Raw genomic sequence first — 26,120 nt, 5'->3', positions numbered from 1 at the left:
TCCAGCCCTGTTCTCCTCATGGCCACAGAGCCATTCCAGCCCCATTCTCCTCCACCTCAAGGCCCTCCCAGCCCAGCAGCCCCAGAGAATGCTCTGGGCCAGGCTCCTCTCTCCCCCCAGCCCCTGGGCAGGGCATGGCAGGACACTTCTCCTCCTCTGCCTCGTTCAACACAGAGAGGGTGAAGCAGTGCATTGCAAGGAGGAGCTTGGCCCCCTCCATCCCTTGCTAACCCAAGGGAAAGCAGCATCGAGCCAGGAGCTGCCACTTAAACGTTCCACCTGTGCCACTCTGCACATAAATCCTCCTGAACTTGATGATTAAGGTCATTTTTGCAAAGGAAAAAACCCAATAAAACAGCAAAGAAGGGAGAAAAGTTGTATTTCCAGGCTTTTTTTTTCTCAAGGATAAACCTCAAAATCCTTAAACAACTTCATTGTTCAAATAACCTTCCATAGCTGGAGATCATTCAAAACAGAACAACATCCAAAACATTGAGAACAGTTGAAATAACACTTGCTAAAAAAGACTCTTAATGGAGTACTATAACCCATACATGAACTTCTTTTAAAAAATGAACAAAAAAATCCCCAACTTTGAATGCAATGAACCCTTGACATATAACCCAACACGACTCTTATCTAACCATGCTTTCTGCCATCTGCAATTTTCAGTCAGTAGTGATGATGGATGGGGACAGAAGGCAAAGGAAGATTAATTGAATGGGATGAAATGCACAAAAGGAGAAGAATTTCTGAAGATTGTTTCCTCCCACCATACAAATTCAACAAGTGTTTTCAAGTTTAGTTTAATTAAGCTGTAATTATCTTCTGTGGAAGCCTTGGTGAGCAGACTGCTGCACAGCTGGAATAACACAGCAAGTACAATTACTCACCACACCTCATTTAAAAAAAAAAAACGGTTTAGGTATTACTATGTTTTTAAAAATCTGTTACCTGATGGGTAAAAAACACCCAAAGAAAACAGCTACAGCAGGACAAGAACCTTACAGCATCCAACGAGTGCCCTCCTGTCCCTCCCCAACTACACCGAGCACAGAACACATGCACCTACACATTCTGCCAGCTCCCCAAAGTGCTGCAGGGTGAGGAGGCAGCAGCTCCCCCTGCCAGCGGGCTCCTCTCTCCAGGCACGCTCCGCAGGCTCAGCTGTAGCGCTCGCCCTGGAAGCGCGGCGCGAAGTTGCGCACGGCCTCGTTCTCCTGCGTGGTGATCAGGTCGATGATGGCCGTCAGCACGGCCGTGTCCCTGCTCCTCACGGCGTTCCAGTCCACGGGGTGCGGGTTTTCGATCTTCTCTTGGAGAAGATCATCGAGTTCTTGTCTCAGTTTCTGGGGAGAAAAGCAAAGAGAGGGGCACAGTTAGAGCTGCAGCACCAGAGAGGTTCCAGCGCCTTGGGCCCCGTTCTCCTGCCCTTCTCCTGCTCTCCTCCCAGCAGTTCATTTCCACAGGGCTGTTTTCAGGATCAAACACTGTCTCTCAACACCCAGTCTCTCTGATGAGACTCACATCTCTGGATGTGATGCTTCTAACAGCCCACCCAGCACTTAGCTGACAATTTCAGGATTAAAAAGACTGGTTAAAAATAAAAGAAGAATCAGGTATGATTTCTGGGATCTAATATTAAACACTTCTGTGGAACCCATTCCTGTTAACTTAAAGGAGCCCCACTCTCCTGTTTTCACATCCATGTGGATATTTCCAAGTGACCATACAGCTTCTGTGCAGAATTACATCTCTTTTGTTTACTTTGAGTGCTTGAACAGCTCGCTGGGAGTGCATTTCAAACATCATCTCCCTGAGTGATGAATCAATAGGCACACAGGAATATCAAACAGAAACCCCTAAGTAGAACCCATGTTACACTGAGCCTTCCAGGTACATTATTTTGAAACAGTCACCTACCTTGACCAAGTTTGCTATTTTTTCTGGAGACTGGAAAACAATCCACTCATCCACAGCGATGGTGTCCTGGTCCTTATCCTTCTGGATGGATATATCCCCTCCAAAGAACAACAGGCAGTAGGGAGACACCTCTGTACAATCATACAGGTAAATCTGCACAACAACAGAATTGTCTGATCACCCTCCAGATATCTCAAGTGCCATCAGTAATCCTTAATACTCCTACAGAATTCCAGAAGAGCTTTACTCAGTTACTCACAAATTCTGAAGATGCATGAAGCAACTCAGTTCAAAAAAAGTTACATGAAATCAGATTGAACAAGGGCAAAAATGGTCCCAAGTCTTTCAGTCTTTCACACAGTGGTCGAATCAAACCAGATGCTCCACAATAATGAGAGAAAAAATGTCAGCATATTGAGAAGTGTTAAGACTGGATTGAAATGAAAAAAAAACTAAAATAAAAGAATTTATACTTGTTACTGCCAGACCTTTAAAAATCCCATCCTCTATAAAACCCCCAAGAACTAAACCCCAGAAGTTCATTATTTGTGGTACCATACCCCAGTATCATAAAGGACATAATCTGATGGTGTGTCCAAGGAATGGCCCAGGACAAAGGCTGTTCACATCCCCTCTGAACCCTGATCCAGCCCCCTTCAAAAAGGGATAATAAAACAAAAACCCCACAGGCACAGCCCCACTCACACTGCTGGTCCTCATCTTCAAGTGGTACACGAGCCAGTTATAATGGAACTCTGTTTCCTCCACATTCACTGATTTGGGATGGATATTAACTGATCCATCTGTCTTGGTGCAAACCTTCACCCTTCAAAAAAAAAAACCAGTATCAACAAAAAGAGTCTGATAACACAGGAAGTGATAAACCAGCAGATGCCTGGGGTGTCTTTTCCCAAATAACCACAAGTGACAGGGTTTGAACTGCTGCTGCAGAGCCCTTCAGAGCAGTGCCACTGAGATGTTTAACATCACCCATGGCATGATAAGGTCATGCAAATAAAATCAGCAATCCCACCCTTCTCAGAGGAAGTGACTCAAACTCTAAAGTGAGATTCATTCATGCACTCAAGCCACTGCTTCACCTTGCCCAATTATGCCATGTAGAAAACACCTTGAATACAAACCAAGACTCAACCAAACCCTCACATTTTCCTCTTTTTGCTGAAGCTGGGTCGGATCTTTGCCACTTTGGGATAGAGGCCAGCACAGATGACAGCTTTGAGCAGCTTCTCATTACCTGCAGGGGACAGCAAAGTAAGTGAGGCAGTTCTGCAAGCTGAGATTTCAGCTGGGATAAACTCTCCCTCTCCCTCCAGTTACCTGAGTTGGTGTTAGATTTGGGATCCTTGGGGTTTCTGCTGTTCACAAATCCAGCTGCAAGGAGATGCTCAGCAAACTGCCCTTTCATGTTATGCAGCATCTGAGACAAACAAAAATTTCCCCAGAATGATGCTGTGCCAAGGGCTCCTCCTCTTCCCCACACACAGGACCCTGTGTGACCTGGCAGGATGCTCTTACCTGCAGGGTGTTTGAGGACAGGAAATATTCCCAGCAATAGTCCTTCTCATTCCTGAAGCCACAGCTCCGAGCCTCTTCCCAGCCCTAGCAATGAAAGCCACAGTCCCAAGGCATTTGTAAGGAACACACACTCCAAACTGGAGGTCAACAAACAACAGTCCCACGTTCCCCACCAGAGAGAAAGCAAATCCTCTCATCTCTCTCTATGTGCACACACCACAGTGCACAAAAACACAACTTCCCACTATGTTGAATCTCAACCTTCCTGTTTCCCTGGTGGGCAGAGATGCCTGGCTGTGTGAGCCAGAGCACCCTTTGGTGTAATTAACAATTCTGGGCAGTAATTGCATTTTCCAGGCCATTTATTCCCTCCTCTCCTCATCCCCACACAATACAGCACAATGTCCAACACTTCCCAACTTGGCTTCAGCCTCTTTAGAGGCCAGAAGGACAAGAAAGAACAACTTCAGCAAGGTAACTATAATACTGTGTGTCCCTTGTCTTTCAGAAATCAGGTTACTGACCTGGACACAAGACTATGCAACACTAGAAGGGTAAAAATCAGTTTGGTTTTATGTTTCTGTAGAAGCCAAACAAGAAAGCTTACAGAGCATAACTGATCAGCTTTTTCCCCAGCATCATCTATATTACTCAGATTAAAATTCTAGAAGAAAAAAGCCCCATGAAAACATGCTTACAGTGAAAGCATTCACCACAGTCAGATGGTCGCTTTTTGAGTTCTTTGACAGCTCCTTTCTTCTTGCATCTGCGACTTTCTCTTTGCCCTGAAATTAGAACCTATGTAATACCCAGACTGACAACAGTTCTCTTTTCCAAATTCAGGTACATCTGTACTGCAGTACTTTGTATGTAACACATCAAAATTATAGTTATTTTCAATATTCCACTGGAAAAATGGCAATTCATAGCATGCAAAGGAATCTCACCAGTAAAAATGTAATCACCATGACATTAATAAACTATAACACCTCACTAAGTCCCAGCATCCTCCTGAGATTCTTAAACTCCCAGATGGAATTGTTGCCTGTGAGACTTTACCAGAGGGATGACAAAAGGGTCCTTGAAGCTGAGGCTGGCTGCAATGGTCAGCACGGGGTCCAGGCAGCAGAACAAGGCTCCAAACAGGATCATCTTCCCGATGTGCGGCTCCACAGGCAGCCGGGCCAGGTGCACACCCAGGGGAGTCAGCTCCTCCTGCCTGTCCAGAGCATTCTGCAGGGCAGGCACAAAGGAGACAACAAACCTGTCATGGGCAGTGGGGACAACTTCCCTGGAAAAGCCACTGGTACAGAGGTATCAGCCACAAGATCCAAACCAGGCGTTTCTGTTCATGGCTGCAACTCTTGGGTGCAAACATCACCAGAGCAAGGAGGCAGCAGAACAAACACACCATGACCCTCATGACCCTGTCCTTCCCAGCACCCAGGGAACAGTGACAAACAAGGGGCCTCTGCCATGACCCTGTCCTTCCCAGCACCCAGGGGAACAGTGACAAACAAGGGGCCTCTGCCATGACCCTGTCCTTCCCAGCACCAGGGGAACAGTGACAAACAAGGTGCCTCTGCCATGACCCTGTCCTTCCCAGCACCCAGGGAACAGTGACAAACAAGGTGCCTCTGCCATCACCCTGTCCTTCCCAGCACCCAGGGAACAGTGACAAACAAGGTGCTTCTGCCATGACCCTGTCCTTCCCAGCACCCAGGGAACAGTGACAAACAAGGTGCTGTTCCCACCTCACTCATCTCTAACTCCTCCTCACCCACCTGGAACAGGAAGGCTGGAGGCAGCAGGGGCTACAGAGGAGGGAGTTAAATCAACACCTGCAGGAACTTAAGTGCAGGGTCATGTGTGTGTCTGGATCCACTCAAGAAGCCCCCCAGAAGCACCATGGATTGTGTGAGTGCCCCCTCTGCAGTGAGGCCACACCAGGCTCTGCACAAAGGGCTGCAATGCCCTGAGCTGTGCACTCAGCCTGGTACCACACACAGCACCAGAGCTCTGCACAGATCCCTCCTGCACATGAAGCACTTTACCAGCTCCATGAGGTGATTGATGGCCAAAGTCACAGCATCACGAGATGGGGGGTCCATCAGCTTGCTCAGAAAATGGGCAATTCCACCCAGCTTCAGGATCTGAAAGAAAAATCACAGCAAAAGCCTCCAGCAACTGGAGAAAGACACTTTGTCTAAAATTGGTTAGCACCAACCACACTCATTGCAATAGTGTGAGTAATTCACTGCTCAAGTTAGAATTGCTTTAGTTAAGGACTAAGGACAAAAAATGCATTAGTGATGAAATTTGCAGCAGAAGGATCTACTCTTCATTCAGTTCACATACACTTGGCATTCCTTCTGCTTGCATAAGGAATTCAATGCCAGCTGCCAAAAAGGGAAATTCACACCAGTTCTAAAACTACTTTGTAGTACAATTCTTTTATGAAATCATGCAAATGGACTCACTGGCATTCTCACTGAAGCCTCTCTGATTGAATGATATGTGATATTTGGGGGACAGCACAGCCCAGTTGATGTCTGATAATTCTGTTTCCCCTGGTTTTGATGCACCCTGATACAAGTGTGCATTAACAAAAGTTGCTGCAATTATTGCCTAAATACACTGCATTTCTGGTCTAACAGAATTTTGGTTTAACAACCTAGGCTCACAGCTGCATTAACTCATTCTCTCATTATCCCAGTGGAGAAGTAGATAATAAATGTCTTTGAGGATTCCTCCACTCACCTTGATTTGCAAGCAGAGCTCTTCCAGGGGTGTCCTCAGGATCTCTGGTAACTGGTAATCATCCAGAAGGCTGGCACGCAGTCCATTGTACAGATGGTAACAGTGGCCTGGCTGAACTCTGCAATCATTTACAGAAATCATTCTTTTGGCTTTGCTCCTTTCTTGTGGGGTTTTTTTCGCCTATAAAACTGTGACATTATGGCTCTGTTCTGTTTACAAAGAGCTTCCCAATTAGAACTGAAGTGTATTCAATTGTAAAAGGCACTTCAGTCCTCTGAAACACAGACCCACCAGCAGGAAAAAGGCACAGAGAAGACAGAAATTAATTTTTACACTGTTTCCACTTTACTGTATCAGCCTCAAAAATCAGGTGTGAGGGTAGTGACAAAAATGAAAATAAAATGCAGGGCATTCTTCTATAGGAGGGAAACTCTGGAGTTAAACACAGCACAAGTCAATTCAGCTTCTGAGGCAGACAAGGAAATCATTCCTTGCCCAGGAACAGGAGCCAGCAGTGCCAGCACATGCAAACAATGAAGAACCTTCAGCACTGCTGGAAACTCAACCTGCCCAAACCTCCCCAAGCACCCCATTGTTCCCACCTTCCTGCTCGACCCTTCCTCTGCTTGGCATTGGCTTTGCTGACCCACTCTGCTGCCATGGTGCTGATGTTGTTCTGGGTGTCAAAGTGAGTCTCCTTGATCTTCCCCCCGTCTATCACGAACACCACGTCATCGATGGTGATGCTGTTGCAAAAAAAGAGGAAAGAAAGCAACTTTTCATCTTTGCAAGTGTGACCTGGAATTGGGTTTGGCCTCTCTTCATTCCCTCCCAAACAGAGTCAACAATTTAAAAAATCTGGAATTTCATTAAGAACTATGTTACTGAACAGTTCAGGAAAGAGCTGATTTATTCTCCTTGGTCTGGCAGAAGTCCCCACTGGGGCTCTGCAGAGAGGACAGGCAGCTCAAATTATCCTGTTCAAGTTATTCTAGCAATTGTTTAGTATTCCTCTAGTTTAATTGTTCAAAACAATGTGGTTGGTTGGATTGTTTAAAACAATTATAGGAAAACTCTGTTTAGTCTATAAATATTTCCAAAGAAAAAGTGTTATAAAAGAATGGCACAGACACAAATGTATTTTCAGGAACATCAAGCAGGTTTGTACTTTAAATGATCACTTCCATTCCTGACCCTGGACAGGCAGGCACTTACCTGGTCTCTGCAATGTTGGTTGCAATCACAATTTTCCTCACTCCTGGTGGGGTCTTCTTGAACACCTGTAATTATCCAGGGCCCATTTATGTCTTTGCCAAAACCAAACATGAGCTTCATTCTTTTTTGGTTTTTTGGTAGTTGTGAAATATTGCAATAAAAGAGAAGCATACCTGAGTCTGGTTAACAGTAGGCATCAGTGAATGCAAAGGTATGATAATAAACCTATCTGAAAGTTAAAAATCAGTAAAAGATATGGTGTAAGCACAGAAACTTCCAATTTTACAGGAAAATCTATTAAATCAACGCATCTATGCAGAACAGAGAAAACAGGCTGCAAGTCAGGCTACTGTCTCTTGCTCTGACATCACAGCTATTTGCAAACTCTAAAGTATAAAGGTATAAAGGGCCTTCTTAATGATGCTATGAAATGACAGGTTCAAGAAAATATATGATGTTATGTATTATAATTTAGACTTCCTTTTTGAATTCTGAAGTTGTTTAATAATTGGCCAAATTTAATACACAAACTAACACTCAATAAACTGGAATTCTGCATCTATGGAATGTACACAACCTGAACAGTCACCACCTGAACAGCCAAGAGCCCAGCTAAGACAGGAGAGATGGAAATGTGAGAGACACAAAAGGACAAGTTGAAGTGTTCAGACAGGCACAGAGTACTTGAGAGTCTGTGAGAAAGCTTCACAAATCAACAGGATTTAAGGGACTATCAGCAAAGCAGGGAGCTGCTCAGGGATGGACACAGAATGGAGCTCAGTTTTGGATGGGAGCTCTCCCAGTTAAGGACAAGAGGAAGAAGATGCAGGTCAGGTTGTTTTTCAGATTGTCACTCCCACAATGAGACAAATGAGCTGATGTTAGCAGAGGAAAGATACCACAGACACACAAAAAGTGCAGAACACTTGGGGAGGAGATGAGGGGAAAAATGAATGCAGCAACCACAGCAAGCCCATGCAAAAGGAGTCTGCCCCCAGTGCCACTGCCAGAACTCCCACAGAGTGTTTGGGTTTTACCTGACTTAAACATGACTTGAGACATCAAGATCTCATGCAAAGTGCTGATGTTATCCCAGCCTGGCAGAAACACCAGAATTGCACCATCCTACAGGGAAAAGAGGCAGTGAGGGAAGAGCAGTCAGAACACATCACACCCTGCAGAGAGAGGCAGCTCCTTGCACTGATACATGGGGGGTATGTGAGACCTGAGACCTCACTGAGCCAGTCTGCAACAGGCTATCAAGGGGCTTTTCTATAAAAGAGCTACCTGGATGTATTTATCTGAATGTAACAGTAATTCAAAGCTGTTCAATTACTTAGAAGAGTAAATAAGAATTTCTCTTCTGTGTAAGCAGCCAAAGTCACTGCCAGCTCAGGCACTGCCCCAGCTCAATCCCACTGTACCTCCTCTTCCAGCACAATGTGTCTGATCAGGGCTGCCACAAGGTCCAGGTCCACCTTGTCATCATCCATCATTTCCAGGGCATCAATGGTACCTGCTGAGTACCTGCAGCAGGGAAAGCACAGACACTGTTGCCTTGGAACGTGCACAGCCAGGGCTCCTGCTCCTGCTGCCTGGCTCTGAGTGAGCCACCCACCATGAACCCACCTCCATCAGCTCAGCTCTTTGTGCAACTCCTGCACCTCCAAAGTACTCTCCACATCTAGTTCAGTGGGAATATTGTCAGTTCACAACAGCTGAAGAATGACCATGTCATGACTGAACTGTCTTTGAAGCACTTCCATGACCTCTCCTCCTCACCCATGAGCCAGAGGCTGACAATTTGTATTTAGGTAATGAACTGAAATGGAACTTGAACAGCTCAGGGGCAAAGGGAGCTAATCCTGCTGTCTCTAAAGCACTCCACTGGTTGACACCCAGCTGTACAGGCACTTCCATCATCATTTCCCACAGCAGCCACTACCACACTTTACTACAGCCCAGCAACACAACACAGCACTGATTTATGGTTCTCACTTCAGAGCTGCCTGAGAACTGAAAGCAGAATAGAAACTTGGGCCCAACCTGCCCTGCAGCTGCCTTAGGTAGGCTGGCCACTGCTCTCTGTAGATCTCCTCCTTCTCCTCCTTGTCTGGCCTGCTCACGTGGCCCTGCATGAAGCCCTTCCTCCAGTGCACCCGACGGTCCATCTTCTCCGGGGTGTACCTTCACACAGGAGAGCAAACACAACTCCACATGAAACTGGAATTCAGAGCAGCTGCACAGTTTGCCAAACCATGGACTATATGCTGTGCTTTAGCCAGACCATGTGTAAGAATCTTCAGTTTCTCTTCTGACAGAAACCTTACAAAAGCAGGGACCAACTCCGTAAGCATGAGAACATGCAGGAAAATAAAGTGAACAGCAAGAAAGACTAGTTTGATTTAGAGACCTGAGAATTCACCACAGCAACAGAGAATTGTTCTCCCCTCAAGCCAACATTCCCAGGTAGCTGTGTGCCATCTGTAATTACTGTACAAAGCAAGCCTTAGAAGGTTTTCTATTGAAAAATACAGGCAGTTCTTCATGCCAAGCTAATCTTTGAGCACACACACACACTAAGCTAAACATCCCCCAAACATTCTCTGAAATGATGTTCACAAAAAACACTTACCTCAACTTCTCAATGACATCTTCAAGCAGATATTCCACCACTGGGAAAGTGAACCCAGGGATGTGAATCATTGGGCAGTGGTCTGTGGAGGGAGGCAGAACTGTTTTAAAACTACTGATGAAATATTGCACTGAGAAAACAGAAGCAATAAACACTCCTCACTATTTCTGCAACACAGCTGCCATGTCTACAGGACATTTCCAGTTGCCAGGGAAGATGTTAAATTCACCCCCAAATAAGGCTGCTGAATAAAAAAAGCACAGCTACTGGAAAAAGCTGGGAGACTGAACAACTCAAAGTTCAATCTGCTTGCCCACCCACAGCAAGAATGCTAAAACACTGTAAATATTTACTAGGAGAAACACTCCGGATTCTGTTTCCATAACATGTCTGAAAAACAAAACCAGAAGCAATATTGGGTTGTAATGAGATAAAACTGAGACAAACTGCATCTTCAGCAGCTGGTAGATACTCGTAAAACTGAAGGAATTTCTTTTTTTGATACAAATCAATTCTATAATTTGAGAACTGCACTATACTGTAGAAGCCTAAATTACTTAAGGGGAACATTTCTAGGAAGTTTTTCACCTACCAAAGTACTCAGAAAACTTCTCTGCATTTAAAGTAGCACTCATCAGTATGACTTTCAGATCCAGTCGAACATTCAGAAGATCTTTAATAATGCTCATTAAAACATCAGACTGAAGATTTCTTTCATGGATTTCATCAAGAACTACGTGACTGATGCTGGACAAGTGCCTAAAACAGAAGGAGAAGTTAAACTTTTGTTTTTAGAAAAAATAAAAAGCAGAGCCATGGCTGTTTGGAACAGCTCAGGACTCATTTCATGATTTCATTCAGTGTCTGGTTAAACAGGAGCTCTTACTTATCTGACTGGAGCCACTGCAGGACAATTCCCGTGGTACAGTACAAAATTGAACCTTGTTTCCTTGGCAACCGACTGAAAGAGACACAGGAACAACTCCTCAGCTCTCTTCTGTATTTAACAAAATATTTAAAACCTCAAACCCCAACTGCAGGTGCCACTGCAGACATGATGCACGTGTGCCTCAGTCACAGCACCAGGGCAGAACAAGAAATGAGGCCAGTGCTGCATCACTTCAGTGATGGGGAATGGGCCAGGAGAGGCCCTGATCTCCCAGGCACCCTTTGGCACCTCCTGTCACACTGAGGGCACTCACATGCACAGCACTGTGAGCACAGAGAAACAGCAGAGAGATTCTAGGAACTCCAAATAAAATACTAGGAGGGCTGAGCTCTCCTCTCTCACCAGCAGTTCTGCTTCAACAGTAGGGTTCCATTATGTGCTGGTACCACTTCAGATTTTTAAATTATAGCCCACTACAAATGTAAAAGCTTTGGCACTGCAAGCTCCTGTCACTGCACCTATTACATGGCCCCAGGGAATTAGTCCATAAATAGGTGCAGCAAATACACAGCTTTCCACAGAAATATGGTTTGGAACATTCTCCCCTTTAGCATTTTCACTTTTCCTTGAAATTCATTGATTAGGGGCATAGTTTTATTTCTGCCCATGGCAGAACCTTTTACAAGAGCTGAAAACAGCACTTACTAGACAAAGGCTAACTTAGGCTAGCCATTGTCAACAGTAACTGCACTCAAACCTTCTCCTAAAATTCAAAAACCTCATTCCTCCCTTGCAGGAATTCCTTCAGGGGAAAATATCAGCAGGAAAGCAGTTAGTTCATTTTAGAACTACTTTTCAAACTGTGTCCCTTGGATAGCAGCAGGCCCTTGCTCACCTCTGCAGGCGGATCTGGTAGCCCGTGCTCCTGCCATTGCCACAGCTCTCTGCCCTCTCAGCAGCCACTCTCTCAGCCACCTGAGGGGAGACAGAAAATCAGGCTGTGACTGAGCTGCTTATCAGCAGGAACACCTAGAACGGAGATGGTTTGTGAATAACAAAGGAATGCCCTGGAAAGCACCTTTTCTCCTCCCCTGAGAGCAGCCACAAGACTTTAGAAGAACACAGCCAGTCGGGCATCAGCAGCACATTCCCCTTTCAGCAGGGTGGGCTTTGAAAGCCAGATTGTTTCCTGCTCATCAACACCATGATTTTTTATCTTAGTTGGCATTTGCAGTGCCCAAACCCATTAGAATCACAGCCATAACCCACACTAAGTCAGGAGGTTGCAGTGGCAGTGTGTGGGGATGCAGTCAGTGCCCTGAGCAGTGTCCCAGGAGTGCAGTGTGTGGGGATTCAGTCAGTACCCTGAGCAGTGTCCCAGGAGTGCAGTGTGTGGGGATGCAGTCAGTGCCCTGAGCAGTGTCCCCAGGAGTGCAGTGTGTGGGGATGCAGTCAGTGCCCTGAGCAGTGTGTGGGGATGCAGTCAGTGCCCTGAGCAGTGTGAGGGGATGCAGTCAGTGCCCTGAGCAGTGTGTGGGGATGCAGTCAGTGCCCTGAGCAGTGTGAGGGGATGCAGTCAGTGCCCTGAGCAGTGTGTGGGGATGCAGTCAGGGCCCTGAGCAGTGTGTGGGGATGCAGTCAGGGCCCTGAGCAGTGTCCCCAGGAGTGCAGTGTGTGGGGATGCAGTCAGTGCCCTGAGCAGTGTGTGGGGATGCAGTCAGTGCCCTGAGCAGTGTGTGGGGATGCAGTCAGTGCCCTGAGCAGTGTGTGGGGATGCAGTCAGTGCCCCGAGCAGTGTGTGGGGATGCAGTCAGGGCCCTGAGCAGTGCCCCAGGAGTGCAGTGTGTGGGGATGCAGTCAGGGCCCTGAGCAGTGTGTGAGGATGCAGTCAGGGCCCTGAGCAGTGTCCCAGGAGTGCTGAGGGAGGACACTCACCGAGATGGCGCTGATCCTGCGGGGCTGTGTGCACACGATCCTGCAGGTGGAGCCCAGGCCGCGCTCGATGTGATCGTCCAGGATGAACTGAGTCACCTGCGTGGTCTTGCCGCAGCCGGTCTCGCCGCTGATCACCGTCACCCGGTGGTTGTTGATCAGCCTCACCAGCTCCTGGCCACCACACACAACAATTACCGTGAGATGAACGCTGAGCAAAGCACCAGCAGCTGAAGAAATGCTCAGCTGCTTCTCATAATGCTACAAAAGAGTTTAGTTTAAACCTCACAGAAGTCATTTCAGGACATTTGCACTTCCCATGTGTAGGGTTTAAATCTACCCAACCTCAACACTAGCTTTAAATACTTTAGATAAAAACAACATAAAAAGTAAAATGAAAGCCTGAAATATATTTTTAACCCTTCTGTTTCCTGCTTGGCTCCTGTAGATCTTTGGAAACTGAACACAAGCGTTTGCCCTGTTGGACTCCAAGCCTGCACAAACTAAAGGTTTTCAGCACGGTATCTGAACATTTCTTGTACCAACAGGAATGGTTTCCCAGCCTCCTCCTCCCCACCCCAAGGACTGTTAAGGGGAGGATGACTATTCTGAGAAGCAAATGCTAACAGAAAGGACATCATGGCAAATAGAGGAACTGTAGGAAGGAGCTCACTAATCACCCACTGAGCCTGCAAAAGCAACACATCAGAATAATCCACTTCTACTGCACACAGGGGATACCAGCCTAAGAATTAACATCATTTATTAACAGCCCCCACTGTCACCGACCTTACCCTGTGACTGGGAAACTAATGGCACTGAGGGCCAGTAGTGCAGCCATTAAGTCTGTGGTTAAAGCTAAGAAGGCTTAATTGGTTTTATATTCAATTCTAAACTGGCTACTTGGTCAACAAAGGGCACAATTTTACACACAGAAGAAAGCATAACAATCTGAGTACCAGGAACCTTCTGGAAGTTTAACTGGCAGAAAAAGAAGACCTATTATTAAATGATGTAGCAGCCATATATTCCATGACATTCCCAGTTACATTCCCAGGAGAACGCTGTGCTGAGCCCCCCAACACAACCAGTGAGCCCCTGGAACTGTCTGGAAAGAAATCACCCCCCAGGGTCAGAACCTGGGAGCTTCTCCCCTTCCTGAAGGCCAGCAAGGATTGCTGCCAGCCACAGGGCACAACTGCTCTGCCCTGTTTTGGAGCACAGAGCAGTCCCTCTCTCTGAACACACACTCACCTCTCTCATCCCGTACGAGGGCAGCTTCTCTCGGAATCTCTGGGGAAAAAGAAAAAAATGTTTATCTTTAAATGCCTTTTCAGCACTGAAGCAATAGAACAGATTTCAGCTCCAATCTGGGCTAAATGGCAAACTGCTCAGCAGCACTGGTATGAACACAGGCCCATGAGGAATTACTAGTGCCATGTGTGGTTTCAGGTTTGGTCAACTTAGGAAATTGCAAGATATTATATTTTCATGTTAGTTTCATTTAAAAAGAATCCAATTAAAAGTTTTCAACTTAGCACAGGGAAAAGTACCTGCATTTCAATATATCTGGGATCAGATCGCTTCTTCATTAAGTCTTCTTTAAGTTGTTCATCTAAATCTGCATCCTGCTCGGTTTTTTCACAGAGGTATTCCACATCCAAATCCAGGGATGTTTTTTTCCAGGCTGGTCTCTGTCTTACAGGAGCTTTTTCAGCATCTGGTTTCACTTTGGGAGGCTGTTCTGGAGCAGAGCTGCAATCACAGAACAAGAACTTCAGACTCCCCCCGCTGTGGATGCCACATGCAGAGTGCAGGTAATTACATCCAGCAGTTAATGAACCAACAGCCCATGGGAATAGAGAGCCATGGAATGGTTTGGGTTGGAAGGACCTTAAATCCCATCCAGTGCCACCCCATCCATGGCAGGGACCCTTCCACTGTCCCAGGTGCTCCCACCCCAGTGTCCAGCCTGGCCTGGGGCACTGCCAGGGATCCAGGGGCAGCCACAGCTGCTCTGGGTCTGCCACTACAGAAAGTCACTAAAATGTCATCAGAGAATTAGTGCTTGATCCACTGCCCCACAACTGGATCACTCAGCAAAACAGAGCCCCAATCTCCTCATTTCAGCACACCATCCTACACCAGCTGTTCCTGAAAATCCTTTATGAGTGCAGAATAGACCCTGCCTCAGACACTGCAAAAAATATTTCAAGACTTTATAATAACTGAAAACAGAAGCCAAAGACACTTCTGGAAGAGTCATTCCAGAGGCCAAGGGAGCTGAAAAATCACATTTATCTACTGTAATAGGCCTTGAGATGAGTTATAAGTTTTATGAGTTTAAGTAGAAATTTAACGCCCCAAACTCAGCAATAATGGAAGTTTTATAGCAATGACTACAGTCACTTCAGTGTGACAATACTGGAAAAGTTGGAGGATATTTGTTGAGCAATATGCTCAATAAATGTAAACAGCTTCTGACACATCTTCCTGTCAGCTAATGGAAAGTTTGTGCAATTCAAAATAAACAAAAGAGCTGGTAATTAAATCGTTTTACCCTTCTTCATCCCCGGACCACCAGGACATGGCTTCTTGCTCCTTGTCGTTTTTAGACTGGACAGAGTTCAGCAGCTGCACGATTTGCTCTTCCCTGCGCTCGTCCATGCGCACCACAGCTCTCTAGGGCAGAAAGCACGGCTCCATCAGCCCGAGGGCAGAAAGCACAGCTCCATCAGCCCGAGGGCAGAAAGCACGGCTCCATCAGCCCGAGGGCAGAAAGCACGGCTCCATCAGCCCGAGGGCAGAAAGCACGGCTCCATCAGCCCGAGGGCAGAAAGCACGGCTCCATCAGCCCGAGCGCAGAAAGCACGGCTCCATCAGCCCGAGGGCACAAAGCACGGCTCCATCAGCCCGAGGGCAGAAAGCACGGCTCCATCAGCCCGAGGGCAGAAAGCACGGCTCCATCAGCCCGAGGGCAGAAAGCACGGCTCCATCAGCCCGAGGGCAGAAAGCACGGCTCCATCAGCCCGAGGGCAGAAAGCACGGCTCCATCAGCCCGAGGGTACAAAGCACGGCTCCATCAGCCCGAGGGCAGAAAGCACGGCTCCATCAGCCCGAGGGTACAAAGCACGGCTCCATCAGCCCGAGGGTACAAAGCACGGCTCCATCAGCCCGAGGGCACAAAGCACGGCTCCATCAGCCCGAGGGTACAAAGCACGGCTCCATCAGCCCGAGGGCAGAAAGCACAGCTCCATCAGCCCGAGCGCACAGCCAGCGCTGCTCCCTCACACGGCCCTGCCCGCCCGGCGGCTCCTGGACCCAGGGTTACCCAGAGCGGCTCGGGGAGCACAGAGCCTGACCCAGAGCCCTCACCTGCTGCCGGTCCGCGTCCCGGTTCTTCTGGCCCTGCTTGCGGGCGTACCACAGCCCGATCTCGCGGCCCTTGAGGTGCCCGGGGTGCCGTCCCCGCCCGCCGGGCCCGCCCGCCGAGGAGGAGGCGGCGGAGGCAGAGCCGCCATCCCCGCCACGGCCGCGCCCGCGGCCCCAGCCCCGGCGCTGCTCGTAGCTCATGGCCGCGGCTGCCGGCACGGAGCAGCCGGCACAGCCCGGCCCGGCCCGGCGCGGCTCAATCGGCCCGGCACGGCCCCGCCTCATCCGCCGACACGGCCCGCCTCATCCGCCGGCACCGCCCGCCTCATCCGCCGGTACCGCCCGCCTCATCCGTCAGTGCGGCCCGCCTCATCCGCCGCTGGGCTTCCGCCCGCCTCATGGCTCACGGTGCGCTGGGCCCGCCTTCTGTGCTAGCGGTGACCCGCGGGGCCCGGGTTCGGTCCTCACACGGACCCGTCTGGACCGCGGTTCGAGTCCTCACAGTGACCCGCGGGGCCCGGGTTCGGTTCTCACACGGACCCGTCCCTCAGGGTCCCGGGTTCGAGTCCTCACACGGACCCGCGTTCTGTGCTCACAGTGACCCGCGGGCCCCGGGTTCGAGTCCTCACAGTGACCCGCGGGCCCCGGGTTCGAGTCCTCACAGTGACCCGCGGGCCCCGGGTTCGAGTCCTCACAGTGACCCGCTGGGCCCGGATTCGAGTCCTCACAGTGACCCGTCCCTCAGGGTCCTGGGTTCGAGTCCTCACACGGACCCGCGTTCTGTCCTCAGTGATCCGCCGGGCCCGCGTTCTCTGCTCACACGGACCCGTCCGGACCGCGGTTCGAGTCCTCACACGGGCCCGCCTTCTGTGCTCACAGTGACCCGCGGGCCCCGGGTTCGAGTCCTCACACGGACCCGTCCGGACCGCGGTTCGAGCCCTCACAGTGACCCACGGGCCCCGCGGTTCGAGTCCTCACAGTGACCCGTCCCTCAGTGTCGCGGGTTCGAGTCCCCGACCTGCCGCTGTGCTGCAGAACGGGGAATTTGTGTCGTTTTCTTAATGTTTCATCTTCATATACTTTCAGGCCTAATCAACAAGAAGAGAGATTTAATCCGTGAAATAAAGAGCAGACAATGAGCTTTAAGGGATGTCCAGGTGTTACACAAGTGTTTCTAGTATTATGTCGATTTGGATGTTGTGAGTGACTCAAAGCCGATGTCACTGCCTGGCTGTGGAGCTGCTCCCTCCCTTCCACAGGTTCCTGCAGGCACGGCACCCAGTGCCAACAAACACCAAAACCGGGGTTTAACACTTTATTTAGGATTCCCTTTAGACACACGTGTTCCTCAAATAAACAGGTATATAAATAAATAAACAACTTAAAATCCACTATGGAAAGCTGTAAAGCACTTGAGTATTTGTTATCCCCTTGAGACAGCATTAACAGTTTGAACTGATCTGACAGTGCACCAAATAAAAGGTGTGTGATGGCAGAGGAGCAGCAGAGAGTGCATTGCCCAGGTAAATTCTGTGGGAGCAGATAAACTTCAGCTGCTGCCCTGCTGCTCCCGCTCCCTGTAGGCTCTGTTCAGCAGCTGGATCTCCTCCTGGTAGCCAGCCCGAAGCGGGAGCTGCTGCTGGCTGTTCCGCCGGTGAGCCTCCACGGTGTCGGGGATGGAGATGCTGAAGGGACGGCCGGGGCTGTGTGAGGGGATCAGCAGCGAGTAGGACGCGCTTTCCCCCAGCTCGCAGCTCACAAACCTGTTCTCCTTGCGGGAGTAGCGCAGGGAAGGCGAGCGAGTGTGCGTGGAGGACTGGCTGATGTTGCTGACGATGGACACGGTGTCCAGGGCCTCCTGGTTGTCGCAGATCTCCAGCACCTCCAGGTGAATCTTCACGCTGGTGTCAGCAAACGCATCCCGGGGCTCGCCAGCGCTGGGCTCGTGCCCCACGCTCTTGGAGCGGTACACCTCGATTTTCTGGGCCGTGGGGGCTATTCTGTGCCCCTCGGAGCTCACCTCGTAGGTGGACAGGGACAGGGTTTTGCCGGTGGGGGCCTGCAGGGACACGGTGCCCTGGAAGGCACACAGGGGCACGGCCAGGGCGGCTCGCTGCAGGGGACAAACACTGTTAGTGGTGAGCATTGCCCAAAATCCATCACCAATCACACGAGTGTGCTCAGGCTGCAGGGGACAAACACTGTTAGAGATGAGCATTGCCCAAAATCCATCATCAGTCACACTAGTGTGCTCAGGCTGCAGGGGACAAACACTGTTAGTGGTGAGCATTGCCCAAAATCCATCACCAGTCACACGAGTGTGCTCAGGCTGCAGGGGACAAACACTGTTAGAGATGAGCATTGCCCAAAATCCATCATCAGTCACACTAGTGTGCTCAGGCTGCAGGGGACAAACACTGTTAGTGGTGAGCATTGCCCAAAATCCATCACCAGTCACACTAGTGTGCTCAGGCTGCAGGGGACAAACACTGTTAGTGGTGAGCATTGCCCAAAATCCATCATCAGTCACACTAGTGTGCTCAGTCTGTTAACTCCTCACTGCCTGGCAGAATTCTAGACACCCAGTGTTTATGACTTGAAAGAAGTTTTTTGTGTTGTTACACACCTTAGTGTATGAAGTCCCAAGTGACTGTGACTCACTATGAAATCTGCAGAATATGAAAAACAGAGTTTAAATAAAAGCTAATCCCATCAGTGCAAGGCTATGTCCTGTTTAATCAAAGCCTTTGTCTGGAGGGAGAATGAGCAATCTCCACTTGCTGGGATGAACACCACAGGTCTGGAGAATGAGACACTTCCCGATTACTTAGTGCCTCTTTCTGAAAGGTTTCTCAAGTTTTCTCTTTGGAGGAGCCCTGATGGGAGCAGCTCTGTGTGTCAGCAGGGCTGGGGTGGCACAGGCTCCCCCCGGCCGTGGGAAGCAATGAGAGCCCTCAAGGCCATTCCTAACTCAGCTTCTGTGCTGTGCTGGTGTTTAAGGCAATGTTCACAACTTCCCTGCAGCAAGTGGGATGCTGTGTGTTTATTGTGTTAAAATACTCCTGCCTGTGCTGGCTCCTCCTCAGTGAAGTCACTGGCACAGCCTCCCCCTCTCTTTGATTGCAGGGCACATAAATAGGTCCTGTGCAGAGTCTCTTCAAAGAGTTTCCTTGAGGCAACCCACTGATGAGGTAGAGAAAAATAATCAGCAAGCCTGGAACAAACTGCCAGCCTGGGAGATTTCTGTTGCCTGAGGGCACTGAAGATAAGACATGACATATTTACACTCAATCTCTTTAGGAAGGGGATACACGGGTATTTTATGAGATGTTAAAGGTATTTTTAAAAAATGCAGGAGCTAGAAATGACAAGTACAATTTTCTCTCTCCCTCTCCATTACAGCCATCCTATCATGTATTCAATAAGCCCTGCTGCCTCATCCTCTCATGCCACTTTTATTCCAGAGAAAACACTTTGATGGAGCAGCTCTTTACTCACAGAACAGACAGTGAAGAGACAACCAGCTCCACAGTGGCTGCTGTCACCCCAAGGAAGTGCCACTCTCCAAGCCCACACTTCCAGAGGAAACCAAAGGCATCCAGGTCCTGTCTGGCACCCTGCTCCAACAGCCCAGACTCACTGATCCCACATCCATGGGGATGGCTGCTCTGCCTCCTGCTGCCAGCTCTTACAGCTCCTCCTCTCAAAGAGAACGTCAGCAGCGCTGCAATAAGAACCCCAGGATTTGTGGACTCTCAGAGGAACCCCTGTGTTTATGGACTCTCAGAAAACCCCTGTATTTATGGACTCTCAGAAGATCCCCTGTGTTTATGGACTCTCAGAAGATCCCCTGGATTTATGGACTCTCAGAAGAACCCAGTATTTATGCTGTCTCAGAAGAACCCCTGGATTTATGGACTCTCAGAAGATCCCCTGTGTTTATGGGCTCTCAGAAGATCCCCTGTGTTTGTGGACTCTCAGAAGAACCCCTGGATTTATGGACTCTCAGAAGATCCCCTGTGTTTATGGGCTCTCAGAAGATCCCCTGTGTTTGTGGACTCTCAGAAAACCCCTGTGTTTATGGACTCTCAGAAGATCCCCTGTGTTTGTGGACTCTCAGAAGATCCCCTGTATTTATGGACTCTCAAAAGAACCCAGTATTTATGCTGTCTCAGAAGATCCCCTGTATTTATGGACTCTCAGAAGATCCCCTGTGTTTCTTGCACAGGGATGTGGCCAATCAATGCCTGGGGCAGTCTCCTTCTTTAACACAGTGGGAAATGCAGAGTGATGAGAACAGAGTGACTTCTCTTAGACTTTGGGACTTCCAGACAGGATGAATATAGGAGATGGTTTTCAACTTATTAATGTGTGGCCGCAATTGATCTTTCATCCAACATAAACCTGAGCAATGCATTAAAGTTATTTTTACAAAGCCTGCAGGGGTTTCACACTCTGCCCTTTCCCAGCTGCAAAGCAAATGTCAGCTGTGAAGCTCTGGCAGCTCGTGCTGAATGTCAGAACCAGGCAGAGCTGTGACTCCAAAGCCTGGAACTTTTACCCATAGGAGCTTTAGTGCCTGGCACTGGGTTATACCTGGGAAGGTGTCAGAAGTGATGAGTTGTGATTCTTTGTAATGTAAAAAGGGAAGAGTATGTCCAAAAGTGCCATACAAAGCCCCAGGGCACATAAAACACCTCAGGCAGTCACTGGCAGCTGCTCACAAGGAGCTGCTCATGCCTGCTGCAGTCCTGGGGCTGCAGCTGAACAGGGCACATGGGGAAAGGATTTTTTTTTTTTCTTTTTTTTTAACATCACCTAGAAACTCCTGCAAGGAGAGCCACAGTTATGAACCTGATACAGTGATTTTATTAACCAAGCTGTACATGGCACATGAGGCCTTGGCAAGAACTGATAGATTAAAACCAGGCTGAGTCATCACTTCCTTTTACCCCCAAATGCAGGAATTCATCTCTGCACACTGCAACAGAGTGAGCATTGATTTTTTTATGAGAGGGATGATCAGTCACATTTGAAATATCAGCCAAATTCCTGCTGTGACTCAGATGATAAACTTGTGTTTGTCAGATGGAGAGAGATTCCCATAATTGAATACAAAATCTGATCCATCTCCCGTGCGTGTGCACAGGCTGAGCGTGAGCTGCTCTGGCTCTGAAGTCACCCTGCTTGGAGCAGGAGGTTGGGTTAGGTGGCTCCCAGAGATCCCTTCCAACCTGAATCCTTCTGGAGCTCCTGTCTCACAGACTTCTCGTGGGCTCCTACCCCACTCCCACCTACTGTAATGCCTAACAGCCACTGAATTCCACAGTGGGATTCCCTGGGAAATGTCATCTTTGGAGATAAACTTCCTGTTCATTAAGATAAAGTAACATAATTCATACTTACTTCTTACCATATACAAATCATGCAGGTGCACACAAAATGAGAAAGCCCCACGATGAAGAAGACAAGTGAGAAATTATTGCAGGATCATCACCTGCAAGTGGGTCTGTGGTTACTAAACATTATCCAATGCTGTGTGTGAGTTTTACTACCAAATAGGACTAATAGAAGTATCAATGTCAGTAAAAACCATTCCTATTTGATAAGGAAACTCTTATTATCAGGAAAGAAGAAGCTGCTCCTTTACCTGCCGAGGGTTCCTCTCGGATTTGCTGCGGCACCACTCCCAGTCGGACAGCTCTGGTGCGTGGCTCTCCTCGTGGCACAGCCTCCACTCTGGCCCTTCAGGGAACGCTGCTGGCTCACAGCCCGAGCCCCCCTGGCCCTGGCAGGCCCCTGGCCCAGCAGGAGAGGGGCGTGGGGGGTCTGTCCCTGTGTCCCTCTGCGTGTCCCCAGAGCCGTGTCCCCGTGCCAGGGATGGGACCCGGGTGCCACTGCCCGTGCCAGGGCCCCGCTCCTCGCAGTCTGAGCTCTGCAGGCTGTGGTAGGATGGGGATTTCCCATCCCTGCTGGGCTGGGGAGCCTTCTCCTGGGATATCCTGTAGATTCCATAGCCTTGCTGGAACGACAGGTTGAACTCAAAACCGCCGCGCTTGGCTAAGCAAGAAGGAAAGAAACTGGGTTAGGAGTTGGGACCAAAAAGAAAAATGAGATTACAAACACAATGCAAATGACATGCTAAAACATGGAATAAATTATCCAGCTCCTGCTGGATAATTGGAGGCAATTTTCCCTCCATAAAAAAAACTAATTGTTGAGAAGAAAGATTTCTGAGAAGGAACTGCCTTCTAGATGAACTGCAGTCATTCTCTCTGGGAAAGTGGCTAAAAGGGCAGCAGGGGCAGCACAAGCAATTCTGCAGCTGGATAATGGTTTAAAGCGAGTGAAACCATGCACTGAGATGGCTTTTCTCTATGATTCTGGAGTTCTTTCTCCTTGAAAAAGCAAGGACTGTCAGGAATTTGTCCACTGATGGCAGAGGATTTTCACTCCAGAGAATGGGAAACAACTCCCAACATCCTCAGAAATATTTAACCCTTAACACTTGCAGCTGACACCAGATGATCCCTGTGACCCACTCTGTTCCTCCAGCTATTTTTACATAAAGCCCAAGGAAAAGCAGGGCTCTAGAAGATGCCAAGAAGTTACCAGGGAAGGTCTGGAACCTCTGTTACACCAAGGAACCCTTCCAGACTTACTCTTGGCATCCTGTGAGGACACTGCATAGGAGCTCCTCCTGCAGTTGATGATGCAGCCGCAGGGCAGGTGCAGCCAGTGCTGTGACAGGACAAACACCGGGGTGACTGTGGCAGCCAGCACGGTCAGCAGGAAGCTCAGTGTCTCAAACAAAAGGCTCTGCAGCCCAGCGATGTACTGGACAGCCATCTGTATCTGAAAGGCAGAGCATTTTGAAATTTAAATCACTTTGGGCACATGAGATGCTTCCAGGAACAAAGGGAACATCTCGCTATGAATATGCCACCACTGTAAGACACAGATTGTCATTAGTGTTTGCTGAGGACAACAATTCTGGCTCTAACAGACAGCAGAGGAAACGTGCTCACTGCTCTCCTCTCATGCTGCATTTCTCAGAAATACCCTCACTGAAGCCAAGTATGGACACTGAGCAGCACTGGAGAGCTCCCAGTGCCAGCCAGTCCCGTGTGGCACCGAGCAGCCCCAGCCTCACACACCCAAAGCAGGAGCAGCTGCCCCAGAGCCCTGTTCCTGTTCCCTGTTCCCAGCAGATCCCTTCTCAGGTTCCTGTCCCCAAACTCACACACATGCACACCACAGCGCTCCCTCCCACCCCAGCACTACAGGGCTTACAAAGTGCAGCCAAACTGAATTTTTCTCCTGTTTTTGAACCCAAAGGACGGGTCTCAGAGGACAGGACAGAGGGGCCTTAGCTCGATTCCCAGCTCCAGAATGCTGGGCAAACCCTGTCCCAAAGGGGGACCTTAGTGCCCCTGGTATTACATGACACGAATGAGGTGATGGGAGAGTGTCAGAGCCATGAACCCGGCTCTGCCAAAGCCACTGGGCACCAGTTAAACTCCTGCAGACCTGCTGGAGAGGACTTGGCTGGCACACCTGCACTACGAGGTACAGCTGCTCCTCTGTCTGCATCCACGGCCCGCGGGTGACATCCCACTGAAATGTAAGCGAGCATTGCAAAGTGAAGCCATCTGAGAATTTACCATCATGGGGAGCCAGAGAAGGACTTTGGTCAGTGCCAGGATCAGCGAGAATCGTTTCTGGGCAATGCCCACCGCGAAGCTCCTGCTCTGTGCGCTGCTCTCAGCCGCGCCCTTCCCAAAAACCGCTTCAGAGTTTCGGAAAGGCTGCAGGGTTTTGTCCCCAGGCTCCAGCAGTGGCGGCGGAGGGGCAGCAGCCCCGCAGCCCCAGGGTGTCCCGGGGATGCTGAGGGCTCCGGAGCCCTGCAGGAGCTCGGGATGGAGATGCTGGGGCTCACCTGAGCACAGCAGCCGCAGGGCGAGCGGCACGGCCAGCACGGCCAGCAGCGAGAAGCACAGCGAGTACACGAGGAACAGCAGCAGCACGTAGGAGCTGGCACAGTCGGCGGAGCAGCCCCAGGACGTGGGGATGTAGCGGCCCCAGCCACAGAGGGGCAAAATGCACAGCAGCAAGCTGACGGTCCAGACGGTGAGGATGGCCCACAGCACGCTGACACGGCGCTCGGAGGAGCTGCAGCTCCGTGTCCCGGCCGTGCTGAAGGTGTAGAAGTTGTAAGAAACTATAAGAGACCCTTTCAGGTTGCTAGAAATGCCCTGGAATAAATAGATAAACGCTGAGGTGGTGCACAGAGGCGGGGGGAGGGCTTGGCTTGACCACTGTGTGAGCAGGAAAATAATGAGTGGCACGATGCTGATCAGATCGTCTGCTGCCAAAGAGGTCACAATCATCGAGACCGTGGTTTTGTGCTGCAGTTTCAGCAGGGAAACCAGTGAATAAATGCTGCCCAGAAGGGCTGGGAGTGCAATGGCAAAAGTCAAGCAGAACAGAAAGACGTTCCAAGTTCTCTGCTCGCTGGGTTTGTCCATAACGCTGCGGTTCTCGGTGAAGAAGCTCGTCCCATTGAGTGACAAATTACCAGCAGTTACCGACATCGTCCTGGGCATTTTTTTCTTTGCCTTCTCACTGATTCTGCAAGTTTTCACCAGCTGAAACCAGAACTGTCAGCTCCACATCTCAAGTTTCTTTGTTTTCCTAGACTCTCTTTTGTGGCATCTGATGAAGAAATATCCCAGTGGCGGCAGCAGCCGTGGTGGCCAGAACTCGTGCTCTCAAAAAGCCAGGCAACAATAGAATAGCGAAGGTGCTGAGAAAAAACTGGAATTGTTCCAGATCGCTCCGGTGCTGGCGGATGGCGAGGGAGGGCAGCTCAGGTGCCCACACGGCATCGCCGCTGGCTCCGGCAGGCGCTGCCCGGCCCGGGGCTCGGCTGGAGGCTGGCGGGGCTGGGGCACGGCTCGGGCTGGGGCGGGCACATCGCGGCTGGGCGGGATCCAACCGGCGCTGCCCGAGCCGCTGCGGGCACGGAGACACCGGAGCCGGGCTGTGAGGGGTGTGAGGGGTGTGAGGGGTGTGGGGGGTGTGAGGGATGTGAGGGGTGTGAGGGGTGTGAGGGGTGTGAGGGATGCTGAGGGATGCTCAGGGATGGTGAGGAATGGTGAGGGATGCTGAGGGATGCTGAGGGGTGTGAGAGATGTGAGGGATACTGAGGGATGCTGAGGGGTGTGAGGGATGCTGAGGGGTGTGAGGGGTGTGAGGGATGCTGAGGGATGGTGAGGGATGCTGAGGGATGCTGCGGGATGCTGAGGGATGTGAGGGGTGCTCAGGGGTGTGAGGGGTGCTGAGGGATGTGAGGGGTGCTGAGGGATCCTGAGGGATGCTGCGGGATGGTGAGGGATGCTGAGGGATGCTGAGGGATGCTGAGGGATGCTGAGGGATGCTGAGGGATGCTGCGGGGTGCTCAGGGATGCTGAGAGGTGCTGAGGGATGCTGAGGGATGCTGCCGGTCCTGCCGGGGTGCTGCCGGGGTGTGAGCGATGCTAAGAGATGCTGAGGGATGCTGAGAGATGCTGAGGGATGCTGCGGGGTTTGAGGGATGCTGAGGGATGCTCAGGGGTGCTGAGGGATGCTGAGGGATGTGAGGGGTGTGAGGGATGCTGAGGGATGGTGAGGGATGGTGAGGGATGCTGAAGGATGCTGCCGGTGCTGCCGGGGTGTGAAGGATGCTGAGAGATGCTGAGGGATGCTGCGGGGTGCTGAGGGATGCTGAGGGGTGCTGAGGGATGCTGAGGGATGCTGAGGGATGCTGAGGGATGCTGAGGGATGCTGAAGGATGCTGCCGGTCCTGCCGGGGTGCTG

The 26,120-nt window shown here is 49.9% G+C and overlaps 3 protein-coding genes across 3 annotated transcripts; 1 reads left to right on the top strand and 2 right to left on the bottom strand.

Moving 5' to 3' along the window:
* Positions 1-362: 362 nt before the first annotated feature.
* DHX36 (DEAH-box helicase 36) lies at positions 363-16,556 on the bottom strand. The gene is made up of 25 exons (XM_033069089.1): positions 16,266-16,556; positions 15,451-15,572; positions 14,444-14,645; positions 14,145-14,183; positions 12,894-13,064; positions 11,854-11,933; positions 10,956-11,030; positions 10,662-10,828; positions 10,070-10,151; positions 9,481-9,621; positions 8,859-8,961; positions 8,472-8,559; positions 7,608-7,663; positions 7,435-7,499; positions 6,822-6,965; positions 6,220-6,337; positions 5,514-5,612; positions 4,519-4,692; positions 4,158-4,244; positions 3,460-3,543; positions 3,262-3,361; positions 3,088-3,178; positions 2,629-2,749; positions 1,924-2,076; positions 363-1,349 (listed from the first exon to the last, which is right to left on the bottom strand). The coding sequence occupies exons 1-25, from the start codon at positions 16,545-16,547 to the stop codon at positions 1,164-1,166; spliced, it is 3,030 nt and encodes a 1,009-aa protein (XP_032924980.1). The 5' UTR covers positions 16,548-16,556; the 3' UTR covers positions 363-1,163.
* A 1,007-nt stretch (positions 16,557-17,563) lies between these two features.
* GPR149 (G protein-coupled receptor 149) lies at positions 17,564-25,314 on the bottom strand. Its single transcript, XM_033069221.1, has 4 exons — positions 23,927-25,314; positions 22,925-23,117; positions 21,913-22,322; positions 17,564-18,375 (listed from the first exon to the last, which is right to left on the bottom strand). Exons 1-4 carry the CDS (start codon positions 24,866-24,868, stop codon positions 17,812-17,814), a joined length of 2,109 nt encoding a protein of 702 aa, XP_032925112.1. The 5' UTR covers positions 24,869-25,314; the 3' UTR covers positions 17,564-17,811.
* Positions 18,343-21,021, top strand: LOC117001054. The gene is made up of 2 exons (XM_033069222.1): positions 18,343-18,400; positions 18,473-21,021. Exon 2 carries the CDS (start codon positions 19,590-19,592, stop codon positions 20,529-20,531), a length of 942 nt encoding a protein of 313 aa, XP_032925113.1. The 5' UTR covers positions 18,343-18,400; positions 18,473-19,589; the 3' UTR covers positions 20,532-21,021.
* Positions 25,315-26,120: the final 806 nt, after the last annotated feature.

The sequence above is a fragment of the Catharus ustulatus genome, chromosome 10 (assembly GCF_009819885.2).
Source record: "Catharus ustulatus isolate bCatUst1 chromosome 10, bCatUst1.pri.v2, whole genome shotgun sequence".
Lineage (NCBI taxonomy): Eukaryota > Metazoa > Chordata > Aves > Passeriformes > Turdidae > Catharus > Catharus ustulatus.
This window is presented reverse-complemented; position numbering and strand designations above follow the sequence as displayed.